The 13358-nt window shown below is 43.4% G+C and overlaps 1 protein-coding gene across 1 annotated transcript in view; it reads right to left on the bottom strand.

The window, feature by feature from the left end:
- Positions 1-13358, bottom strand: part of LOC118397873 (sodium/potassium-transporting ATPase subunit beta-1-interacting protein 2) — a 162375-nt gene that overhangs the window by 84102 nt on the left and 64915 nt on the right. The window contains exon 2 of the mRNA XM_052471033.1: positions 4478-4615. Coding sequence (XP_052326993.1) covers positions 4478-4615 — 138 coding nt within the window. The remainder of the gene's footprint in view (positions 1-4477; positions 4616-13358) is intronic.

Raw genomic sequence — 13358 nt, 5'->3', positions numbered from 1 at the left:
GAAGAGGACTGGCCACCCCACATAGCCTGGTTCCTCTCTAGGTTTCTTCCTAGGTTTTGGCCTTTCTAGGGAGTTTTTCCTAGACACCGTGATTCTACACCTGCATTGCTTGCTGTTTGGGGTTTTAGGCTGGGTTTCTGTACAGCACTTTGAGATATCAGCTGATGTACGAAGGGCTATATAAATACATTTGATTTGATTTGATTTGATATCTGGTGTGGCTACCAGCTGCAATAAGTACTGCAGTGCATCTCCTCATGGACTGCACCAGATTTGCCAGTTCTTGCAGTGAAATGTGAAATGTACCCCACTCTTCCACCAAAGGCACCTGCAAGTTCCCAGACATTTCTGGGGGGGAATGGCCCTAGCCCTCACCCTCCGATCCAACAGCTCAATGGGATTGAGATACGGACTCTTTGATGGCCATGGCAGACCACTGACATTTCTGTCTTGCAGGAAATCACGCGCTGGTGGCATTGTCATGCTGGAGGGTCATGTAAGGATGAGCCTGCAGGAAGGGTACCACATGAGGGAGGAGGATGTCTTCCCTGTAACGCACAGCATTGAGATTGCCTGCAATTACAACAAGTCAGACGATGCTGTGACACACCGCTTCAGACCATGACGGACCCTCCACCTCCAAATTGATCCCGCTCCAAAGTACAGGCCTCGGTGTAACACTCATTCCTTCGACGATAAACGCAAAACCGACCATCACCCCTGGTGAGACAAAACCGCACCTCGTCAGTGAAGAGCACTTTTTGCCAGTCCTGTCTGGTCCAGCGACAGTGGGTTTGTGCCCATAGGAGACATTGTTGCTGGTGATGTCAGGTGAGGACCTGTCTTACAAAAGGCCTACAAGTCGTGGTCTGCCACTGCGAGGACGATCAGCTGTCCATCCTGTCTCCCTTTAGCGCTGTCTTAGGCATCTCACAGTACGGACATAGCAATTTATTGCCCTGGCCACATCTGCAGTCCTCATGCCTCCTTGCAGCATGCCTAAGGCACGTTCGCGCAGATGAGCAGGGACACTGGGCATCTTCCTTTTGGATTTTTTCAGAGTCAGTAGAAATGCCTCTTTAGTGTCTTAAGTTTTCATAACTGTGACCTTCATTTCCTACCGGCTGTAAGCTGTTAGTGTCTTAATGACCGTTCACAGGTGCATGTTCATTAATTGTTTATAGCTCATTGAACAAGCATGGGAAACAGTGTTTAAACACTTTACAATGAAGATCTGTGAATAGCTGTAATAGCTACAGTAAATTGGATAGTGCAGTTAGAATAACAAGAATTTAAGCTTTCTACCCACATAAGACATGTCTATGTCCTGGGAATATTCTTGTTATTTACAGCGTCATGCTAATCACATTGGCGCATGTTAGCTCAACCGTCCCAGTATAGTGACACCGATCCCATAGAGCAGAGGTTCCCAAAATTTGTATAGTCCCGTACCCCTTCAAACATTCAACCTCCAGCTGTGTACCCCCTCTATAGCACTAGGATCAGCGCATTCTCAAATGTTGTTTTGTGCCATCATTGTAAGCCTGCCACACACACACACACACACACACACACACACTATACGATACATTTATTAAACATAAGAATGAGTGTGAGTTTGTGTCACAACCCGGCCCGTGGGAAGTGGCAAAGAGCTCTTACAGGACCAGGGCACAAATAGTAATATAATAATAATCAATCATTTTGCTCTTTATTGAACAATCTTACATTTAAAACCTTATTTGTTCATCAATAATTGTGAATAACTCACCACAGGTTAATGAGAAGGGTGTGCTTGAAAGGATGCACATAACTCTGCAATGTTGGGTTGTATTGGAGAGAGTCTCAGTCTTAAATCATTTTCCACACACAGTCTGTGGCTGTATTTCGTTTTCATGCTAGTGAGGGCCGAGAATCCACTCTCACATAGGTACATGGTTGCCAACGACATCAGTGTCTTAACAGCGCAATCTGCCAAGGCAGGATACTCTGAACGCAGCCCAATCCAGAAATCTGGCAGTGGCTTATGATTAAATTCAATTTTCACAGAACTGCTTGTTGCATTTTCTCTTGTTCAGATATCGGTAAGTGGACTGGAGGCAGGGCATGAAAGGGATAACGAATCCAGTTGTTTGTGTCATCCATTTCAGGAAAGTACCTGCACCCAGCTCACTCAGGTGCTTCGCTATATCACATTTGACATTGCCCGTAAGCTTGAGTTCATTTTCCCCAAAAAAATCATATAATGATAGAAAGACCTATGTGTTGTCCTTGTTAATGCAGACAGAGAGGAGCTCCAACGTCTTAATCATAGCCTCAATTTTGTCCCGCACATTGAATATATTTGCGGAGAGTCTCTGTAATCCTAGATTCAGATGATTCAGGCGAGAAAAAACATCACCCAGATAGGCCAGTCATGTGAGAAACTCGTCATCATGCAAGCAGTCAGATAAGTGGAAATTATGGTCAGTAAAGAAAACTTGAAGCTCGTCTCTCAGTTGAAAAAAATGTGTCAATACACTGCCCCTTGATAACCAGCACACTTCTTTCTGTATGTTGTAAAAGTGTTACATGGTCGCTGCCCATATCACTGAATAGTGCAGAACATACATGAGAGTACAGGGGCCTTGCTTTAACCTGTTGATCCTACCCCCTACTTTTTCGAACATTCTGTTAAAAATCGCGCAACATTTCAGCGCCCTGCTACTCATGCCAGGAATATAGTATATGCATATGATTAGTATGTGTGGATAGAAAACACTCAGACGTTTCTAAAAGTGGTTAAATCACGGCTGTGACTATAACAGAACGTGCGTTTCATCGAAAAGCGCAGGAAAATCTGATCACTGAAAATTGGAAAATATATCAATGCGCCACTTGAATGTATTGTTGAATGGGAACCACATTACCTGGAGCCGAGATTGCAATTCCTACAGCTTCCACACGATGTCACCAGTCTTGTCAATTGCCTAGGCTTTGTTTCTTGGTCAAACGAAGAAGAGACAGCCCATTTCTTCCGGTCTCCGACCGGATATTTTGGTTGGGGTTTATCCGGAAAATTATTTCAAGACGTAGAGCTATAGAATATACATCGCCTCGTGATCAATTTGATCGATCATTAACGTTTACTAATACCTAAAGTTGCATTACAAAAGTATTTCGAAGTGTTTTGTGAAAGTTTATCGTCGACTTTTTTTATTTAAAAAAATGACGTTGCGTTATAAAACACAGTTTTTTTCCTTGATCACACAGTCTTCATAGATCGATATCTAGGCTATATATGGACCGATTTAATCGAAACAAAGACCCAATAGTGATGTTTATGGGACATCTAGGAGTGCCAACAAAGAAGATCGTCAAAGGTAATGAATGTTTTATATTTTATTTCTGCATTTTGTGTAGCGCCGACTATGCTAATTATTTTGTTTACGTCCCCTTCGGGTCTTTAGGGATGTTGCATGCTATCAGATAATAGCTTCTCATGCTTTCGCCGAAAAGCATTTTAAAAATCTGACTTGTTGGCTGGATTCACAACGAGTGTAGCTTTAATTCAGTACCCTGCATGTGTGTTTTAATGAATGTTTGAGTTTTAACGAGTGCTATTAGCATTTAGCCTAGCGCATTTGCATTTCCAGATGTCTAGATGGGACGACTGCGTGTCAGGTCGACCTAAGAGGTTAACAAAGTTAACCATTTTCACTGTAGTGTCCAAAGGATCTTTCAAGCTATCAGGCATTCCCTTGGCCGCCGGAGCCTCTCGGTGCATGCTGCAGTGTACCCAAGTGGCGTCGGGAGCAACTGCTTGCACGCGCGTTACCACTCCACTATGTCTCCCTGTCATGGCTTTTGCACCATCCGTTCAGATACCAACATGAGCAGCAGCTACGTTTGGCTACATACGGACCATTAGTGGAATTCCCGCGAGAGAGTAATGGTTAATGTGATTAGATGTTAATTATTTGACTAAGCTACCTGTATTTCACATTGTGTTGTTAAAAAAAAAATGTGAATCACATTTTAGTTGGCGTACCCCCGACGGCATTGCACGTACCCCTGGGGGTACACGCAGTAGAGGTTAAAAATCATTTTCTAAACTGTCTCCTCCCTTTCATCTACACTGACTGAAGTGGATTTAACAAGTGACATCAATAAGGCACCATAGCTTTCACCTGCATTCACCTGGTCAGTCTATGTCACAGAAAGAGCAGGTGTTTTGTACACTCAGTTTACATTCCGTTTCAGTATAGACACTTTAAATATCAATTCAAGTCATTAAATATTAACAGGTGATAGTATCTTTTGTCAGTCTGTTCTCCCAGTTTAAGGAAAGCCTTTGAAAAACAGCATTATACACAACTGAAATCAAATGTGTGATAGGTGAGATATATTATTTGCTTCATAACACCACTTTACATAAAAGCACTTTCCACTTTCCAAAGATATTAATGTATAGGAAATTAAAGAAGATATAACTCACCCCAGTTACGTATCTTGGTCTGAATTGTACAGTCCCAAAGAGCCCCAAGATGACTATGATGATGTGCACAAAGTTTGTGAGGATAGGAGCCCATTGGTACCCAAGGAAGTCAAATATTTGTCGTTCCAATATGCTGATCTGTAAGGAAAATCAAGAAAAATAAATTAACTTTAGTACCAGAGCCATGAGATATGTGTTAGAGTGATGTATCTCCAAGTTTATGCTGAAAGAGAGGGAGGACAGGGCATTCTGCTTGCACACCACACCAAGGGGCCGAGACTTCAGCCTCCTCTCTCTCCTCTTCCCAATCACACAACTGTCTCTAATTGCCCGGGAAGTGTAGAAATCCTCAGGGTCACATCCCCATCCCCCTCGATCTTGGCCTCTGTGGGAAATTGAAGCTGGCAAGGCTAGACCCCTTTGCCCCGACCATTTGGATCTCAGTGTCTGATTGGACGTGACACCAGTTGTTGATATGACTACCAGCCATGGCACTTCAAACGGCTGCGGTAAGGAGAGGGATCACAGTGTGTCCCAACGGTGTCGGAGCCAGATATCACTTCATAGCTCCGACGCTAATGATTCCCAAATCCCCACTTGCACTGCAACTACAGGAGGCTTTAAACTCAACTTCATATTTGCAACTAACAATCTCCTTACTGTAAAGGCACTGTCCTTACTAATAAAGGTATGTCAGAGCACTCCATTTATTACAGTTGGAGGAGTGAAAAAAATGCCTGGCAGAATAATTGGATTTCCCTCCCTGTAAATTCCATGTGAACGAATAGGAAATGGCCTTGAAATATTTGTGAGATCTCAGTTTAACAAACTGCCGCCTGAATTTGAGAACTCGAAGTATGTATATTCGTGATGGGAATTCTTCACTCGTGTTCCTTCTATTGACTGTTGATGAGCTTTGACGATCACAACAGATGCCACAACTAAATTAACTTCTCCTTTGAGCGCTCCATTCCTCTCCATGTCGCTAAGCAACATTTTATGAATGTAATTTCATCTCGTCAAAACATCAAGTTTCTCTCTATTAAATCCAGTCTGTCCATGTCTCAGTCCAGTCCAGAGCTGACCAGCTGAGATCCCTCACACTGGGCTTCTGATTAAGAATAAGCTATGCTACCTGCCGAACCACAGATCTCTCTGCTGATTCTGTCCCATGCTGTCTGTCTGTATGTCTATGGCAGCCTAGCTAGCTGCTATACATCTGATACTGTATGACTCATATATCATGAATCAGAATGCACAGTTAGGTCCATGTGACAGGGTCCTACTGTCATTCCAGACACAATGACTCACAGCTCTATGACTCAGTTTTTCCCAGATTAATGATAGTATTTTTAAAGAACTTTCCTCCGAAATACAGAGGCTGAGCTTGGCATTTTTCAATTCCATTGCTTAGCTTACCTTGTTTCATTGTATGACACGTAATGACCCTCTTTTAATGCTTGGTTTTGAGAGCTATTGCTCAGGGGATGAGATTTCTCTCCATTTACAGGATCTTCATTGTAAAAGTGCAGGCACAACTGTTATCCATCCAGCAGGAACTGAGAAATTCAAAAAATGTTGTTTTGAAAATATAACCTAATTGAAAGTGAATTAGCTTCTAGTTAGTGGCTTTCATTATGATCTAGTACATTAGACGGTCTTTTTTCCTAAGGTGATGTAGGCTATTCTGCCACAGGTATGTAAATTGTTAAGCTCTTCCTGAAACCTATCTTGTCTGTTTATCTGGGCCAGTCTCCATGGTGACCCTCTGTCATTTCATGGGTCAGTGGAATGAAAGGAAAACTGTTTTTTTTCCATCTGTTTCTTTCCAGAAAATACTGAATAGTCAGAGCAAAAGGGAGTCAGAGTCAGGGATCAACGCTAGCTCCTCTATGCCCCCTACCACCCGGCAAAGACCTCTTATAAAAAGCACCTTTCTGTCTAATATGACACCCGTCATGTCCTCCTCTTAGAGGCGTTGTTAACTTGTTTCTGCTGAACTGCAAAATCACAAAGAAAAATGTATGATGGTAATTAGCAGCACTCAGCATTTCCATGGTATTGGAGAAGGAGAAGCACTCATGAAAAGCTGCATGCACCTCGCCATATTAGCTGCTAAAGCGGGGAGCCCAGAGAGTCCTGATGGGAGCCCATATGGCAGCACAAAAGCAGCCTGCCGCCTGGATTAGAAAGGTAAACAACAAGGAAACATGCTATATTGCTGCAATTAAACATGCAGCGCTTCCACACCACATTTACATGTATAAGGCTCAACCCAAATAACAGCCATTGGTGAATTGTAACCCCTAGCATTAGTTACCTGATAATATCTAAATGTCAAAGCTGCCTGAGAATACACTTGGGAGTACCTGATGTTATTGGATGAACTCCCAGACACCCAGAGACTCATCTGCCTCGGTATCACAGGCCGTGTACAACGTTGAGAGAAGAAAGAGGCTTCAGGGCTTTCCTCACTGCCTGACACAGAGAGACAAACCTTGGGCTATTGTTGGAATCAGAGGGTCTCCCTAGTCATAAATGTGGCCCCTGAGCCCACTTTCATCAACACAAATAGGAACAGCTCTCCCAAGCAGCTGTGCACAGAGTAATTATCCATACATTAGTAATTATAAACATATATTTGGGGGAACCCATTATTGAGTCGGTCAGAAGAGTGGCCTTATTCTCCAGGGAAATAACATTGACTAAATGAAAGGGGATCCAAATAACATGCCAGATCCTAAGAGAAGGAATGTCTCAGTAGGCTATAACCTTTTGTCTGACAAAAAACATCTGCAAGGGCAATTGGTAGGCCCTACACTAAATTAGAAGAAATAATAATAATTAGTAAACCATGAAACTCCATACATCTGTCATTATATATTGTCATGGTGTTCTGTTTTTCATACACAAGAGTGAATTTAGTTGATCAATCTGTTTGGTCATGCTGTTTTGCATAACACCTTCATTTTACCCTCCTGAAAAGAGTTGGAAAGAACCTCATTACTGAGGTAGAACATAAGGAATCCTGGCTGATTACAGGAAAAGAAGTGCACACTTCAGCTCTCTACAACTGCTGATTGAAATGGAAGTTTATCCTACGAGCTTCGCCAAAGCTTAGGGTTTTCTTTTTTCTCCAAGTGTGGAGGAGACATGAGTTGCCTCTAATCACTGAGACAAAAGCCAATCAATCAGTGGTGGCAGCATGAATAGAGAGGCAGGCAGCTTCATGCTGCATTCAGACAATGCTCGGGAGGCTGTACGACACACAGTGGCTCTGACCAGAGCACATTAGCCCCAGAGTGTGGGGAGGTAACAGGAGGTATTGTGCATCCTGGACTAGTGGGTTCCCTCTCATGCAAAATCACAGATAAGGCCTTCACCATTTTCCATCACTAGTACTACAAATCCACCTGCAAACGCTCAGGTGTTTTAATGGTACTCCAAACATTCAGTTAAGCTAGACTACAGAACCTGGGGGAGAGAAAAACACCAAGGTAGAAATTGATTTGTTAAACAAATAGCACATCAACGCTTATCGACTGGATGGCACACTCTGTATTTTGTTATGCAGATAATAAGGGATGTTGTTTAGCTTTCGAGGAAAGAAGGAATCAGAGGCTCTAATAATAATTTTTGTGTGATATGGAAAATTGTACTGTAGCATACATGTTCATTTCTGTGTATGTCCATTTCTGTCCCTGCAGGCAGTTGGCTACTGTATAAATGATTTCCTTCTGTATAATAAACCAATCCCATGCTTGGCGAGGTTTCATAATTTATTCACTGTGAACGTGAAAAACAAATATATTTAAAATATATTCAGGCTAGATCATTTAAAAAGGTTTGAAACAAATCTATCACATCTGCAGAGGGTAAGACTGTCTCTCAAAATACTCTTGGATGGAAAGAAAACATTTATGCAAAATGTATGATCCAAAATGAATATATACTAGATTTCTCAGAAACATCACTTTCACAAGATATTCATGATCCCAACGATATATGTAATCTGATAAATAATAAAGCACAACCTTTATAAACGAGTCAAATAAACTTTTTTGTTTTACCAGATAAAATATTAAACAACAGCAACACACTTTATAAATGCTAACATTTTGAATAATTTTCTCCCCCACTTTGCAGGTATAGATGTTTAAAAATAGAGAGAAAACAACTAATAATATATGCACAAGTTTCATGAAATATTCATCAACATCATGTGCATGTGTAAGATGACGGATGAATTGTAAAATCATGAGTCATGAAAAATGTATGGGAGAGGGTGTAACTTTTTTTTGCTTTGGGGAGGGTTGTGTGTTTTTTTTTTATTGGGCACAGTTTACATTCGCTGTTTTGCAGGTGCTCCTATATTTTTCATTCTGTCCTGCTTGCATGCGCTTCCCTACCAAACCCCTGGTTCAACCAATGCCCTCTGGGACAAGTGTTCTGCCACTGACAGGCCGCGTGCGGACTGCCAGGGACAGGTTCGTTGTTTGAATGAATTAATGAATTTCTCTCTGTCTGTCCCGTAGGCTACGTTTATAATGCAGCAATGCTGCAATGTAGCAATTTATCACCACCAGCCTAGGCTAGGCTACTACAGTAAATGTAGGTGACCACCTGTATGCTATGTAAGAGACAGACAAAAAAATATTGTCTGGAGTTTGACCATGTCAATAACTGCTTACAAACATTTAGGCTACATAGATGTCTCTCTCTCTCCCTTTCCTTTCCTTGTCTTTCATAGTCAATTAATTTGATAGGCTACATAGTTTAGGCATAATCCTAATGTTGCCAACTCTCTCATATCCTACAGCCAGGATTAGAAGGTAGGCCTAGGTTTTTAATACGTTTTTAGGAAAGGAGAAATGTAATTTGTTCTTGTGTCTGAGATGCGCTGGTAGCTTTGATTGTCCATTCAGAAAGTCTCCGAAAGTAGCCTATCTGGACTGAGGAATGATATAACTGACATAAGCATAACAAAAATGAAGGCAAGTGCCATGATGATCAGCATATACAGTGGGGCAAAAAAAGTATTTAGTCAGCCACCAATTGTGCAAGTTCTCCCACTTAAAAAGATGAGAGAGTCCTGTAATTTTCATCATAGGTACACTTCAACTAAAAAAAAATTAAAAATCCAGAAAATCACATTGTAGGATTTTTAATGAATTTATTTGCAAATTATGGTGGAAAATAGGTATTTGATCACCTACAAACAAACAAGATTTCTGGCTCTCACAGACCTGTAACTTCTTCTTTAAGAGGCTCCTCTGTCCTCCACTCGTTACCTGTATTAATGGCACCTCTTTGAACTTGTTATCAGTATAAAAGACACCTGTCCACAACCTCAAACAGTCACACTCCAAACTCCACTATGGCCAAGACCAAAAAGCTGTCAAAGGACACCAGAAACAAAATTGTAGACCTGCACCAAGCTGGGAAGACTGAATCTGCAATAGGTAAGCAGCTTGGTTTGAAGAAATCAACTGTGGGAGCAATTATTAGGAAATGGAAGACATACAAGACAACTGATAATCTCCCTCGATCTGGGGCTCCACGCAAGATCTCCCCCCGTGCGGTCAAAGTGATCACAAGAACGGTGAGCAAAAATCCCAGAACCACACGGGGGGACCTAGTGAATGACCTGCAGAGAGCTGGGACCAAAGTAACAAAGCCTACCATCAGTAACACACTACGCCGCCAGGGACTCAAATCCTGCAGTGCCAGACGTGTCCCCCTGCTTAAGCCAGTACATGTCCAGGCCCGTCTGAAGTTTGCTAGAGGGCATTTGGATGATCCAGAAGAAAATAGGGAGAATGTCATATGGTCAGATGAAACCAAAATATAACTTTTTGGTAAAAACTCAACTCGTCGTGTTTGGAGGACAAAGAATGCTGAGTTGCATCCAAAGAACACCATACCTACTGTGAATCATGGGGGTGGAAAAATCATGCTTTGGGGCTGTTTTTCTGCAAAGGGACCAAGACGACTGATCCGTGTAAAGGAAAGAATGAATGGGGCAATGTATCGTGAGATTTTGAGTGAAAACCTCAACCCCATAGAAAATCTTTGGAGGGAGTTGAAAGTCCGTGTTGCCAAGCAACAGCCGCAAAACATCACTGCTCTAGAGGAGATCTGCATGGAGGAATGGGCCAAAATACCAGCAACAGTGTGTGAAAACCTTGTGAAGACTTACAGAAAACGTTTGACCTCTGTCATTGCCAACAAAGGGTATATAACAAAGTATTAAGATAAACTTTTGTTATTGACCAAATAATAAATAATTTTCAGGATTTTTTTTTGTCATTTTGTCTGTCATAGTTGAAGTGCACCTATGATGAAAATTACAGGCCTCTCTCATCTTTTGAAGTAGGAGAACTTGCACAATTGGTGGCTGACTAAATACTTTTTTGCCCCACTGTACCTGTCACGAATCCCGCTTCCTGAGTCTGTGTTTGCCTGTGTTTCTGTCCTGGAGTGTGTTTCCGGTGTCCTGGAACGCACCCTGTCTGGTTGCCGGGCGAATTAGCTTGTTGGGAGATTGATGTTCACCCGCACCTGTATCCCATCAGTAATCTGCACACCTGTCCTGATCATCACCTCTCCCCTTCAAAAGCTCTGACCTGACATCCATTCCCTGCCGGATCGTTAGCCATGAACATTACTCACCCGGATCATTTACCCCATTCCCGCCTGGTCGTCGTCGGATTCCGCTACCCCATTGGATCCACCTATTTACTCCCATCAACTCACCACCGCTGCCCGCTACGCCACCTGGATATATCTACCCATTCACATTCACTTGTAAATAAATACTCACCTTCTTCCTACTCTCCTTGTCCTGGTCTGCTTCTGGGTTCGATTTTGAAAGAACGTGACAGAACGATCCGGCCAAGGATGAACCCAGCGGACCTGGACTCCGTTTGCCATGCCATTACCCAGCAGGGGAAGACATTGGGACAACACAAGACGGCGCTACAGGAGATAGCGGGTTCAATCCAGAACTTATCTGCTCGCTTGACACAAATCCAGGATCAGCTCAGTTTGCCGGCGATTCATTCACCACCTGTTTCACCCACCTCACCTGCCGTGTCTGGTGCGGTTTCCTTCCGTGAACCCAAGGTTCCGACACCGGAGAAGTACGAGGGAGATCTGGGAGGATGCCGTTCATTTCTTTTACAGTGTGGGTTAGTTTTTGATCTGCAGCCCTACTCTTACTCCACAGATAAGGCTAGGATAGCTTTTGTTATTGAGCTGCTGCGTGGTAGAGCTCTGGAATGGGCTTCAGCTGTTTGGGAACAACGGGACACATTCATGACGTCATACCAGGGTTTCACGGCAGAGATGAGAAAGCTTTTTGACCATCCAGTCCGAGGTAAGGACGCAGCTAAACGTTTGTTCTCTCTTCGCCAAGGAGCTCGCAGTGTGGCAGACTTTGTGATAGAATTCAGGACATTGGCTGTGGAGAGTGGTTGGAATGAGGAATCACTACAAGCGTTTTTTTACCAGGGGTTGTCGGAGCAACTCAAGGACGAGCTGATCTCCTATCCAGAGCCTAGTGACCTAGATAATTTGGTCACCTTAGCTATTCGGGTAGATAATAGAGTCCGAGAGAGAAGGAGGGAGAAGCAGTGGGGTCCATCTAATCAATCTGAGACTCGGTTACCATTCGGGTCAGGAAGTGGACCAGAACGGGTTGATAATTTTCCCTCACACGGGATTAGTGGAGGAGTCCTGCCGCCAGATCCTGAACCTATGCAAGTGGGGCGGCACGGGTTAACTAAGGACGAGCGCCAACGTAGACGTGAGACCAACAGCTGCCTCTACTGTGGTAGCTCGGGACATTACATCTCCGTTTGTCCTCAGCGCCCGTTAAACTGCTCGGCTCGTTAAGTTTGGGAGGTTTGTTAGCGAGCCAGTTTCAACCTCTCAAGAGCCCTGTCAGACCTCGTTTTCCTGCTACCCTCATAAATAAGAATCAGAGTTTAGCGATTAACGCTTTCATCGATTCAGGTGCCGATGACAGCTTCATTGATGCCGACTTAGTGGAACAGCTGGGGCTTTCCAAGGAGCAATTACCAGAAGCCATTGAAGCAACCACTCTGAACGGCAGTAGTCTGGCACGGATCACTATGAGGACTGAACCGGTTAAGATGTTGTTGTCGGGGAATCATTCAGAGGTTATTTCGTTTTTCATTTTGCCTTCCCCCCATGTTCCTCTGGTTCTTGGATACCCCTGGCTAAGAGAACACAATCCTTCATTCGATTGGGTGACTGGTAAGGTAACTAGTTGGAGCATTGAGTGCCATGCTAACTGCCTCAGGACTGCCTGTTCTCATGCTGTCCCCAGCCGGGTCAGTGAGTCTGCTCCTCCTGATTTGTCCCTGGTTCCTGAAACATATCACGAGTTGGGTGAGCTGTTCAGTAAGCAGAAAGCTCAGTCACTTCCTCCCCACCGACCTTATGATTGTACAATTAAGTTGTTCCCTGGAGCTGCCTTTCCCAAGGGACGGTTATACAGTATTTCTCGACCTGAGCGGGAAGCCATGGAGACTTACATAAAGGAGTCTCTTGCTGCAGGTCTCATTCGCCCCTCGTCATCACCCCTGGGAGCTGGATTTTTTTTTGTGAGTAAGAAGGATGGCTCTCTTCGACCGTGTATTGATTATCGGGGGTTGAATAGTATTACGGTCAAGAACAAGTACTCCTTGCCCTTGATGAGCTCCGCTGTCGATTCTTTACAGGGTGCTACTGTGTTTACGAAGCTTGATCTACGCAATGCGTATCATCTGGTTCGGATCAAAGAGGGGGACGAGTGGTTGACTGGATTCAATACACCTATGGGACATTTCGAGTACCAGGTGATGCCGTTTGGACT

This window comes from Oncorhynchus keta, chromosome 19 (genome assembly GCF_023373465.1).
Source record: "Oncorhynchus keta strain PuntledgeMale-10-30-2019 chromosome 19, Oket_V2, whole genome shotgun sequence".
NCBI classification, from domain to species: domain Eukaryota; kingdom Metazoa; phylum Chordata; class Actinopteri; order Salmoniformes; family Salmonidae; genus Oncorhynchus; species Oncorhynchus keta.
The sequence above is the reverse complement of the archived record's forward strand: the minus strand, read 5'-3'. Positions and strand labels throughout refer to the sequence as shown.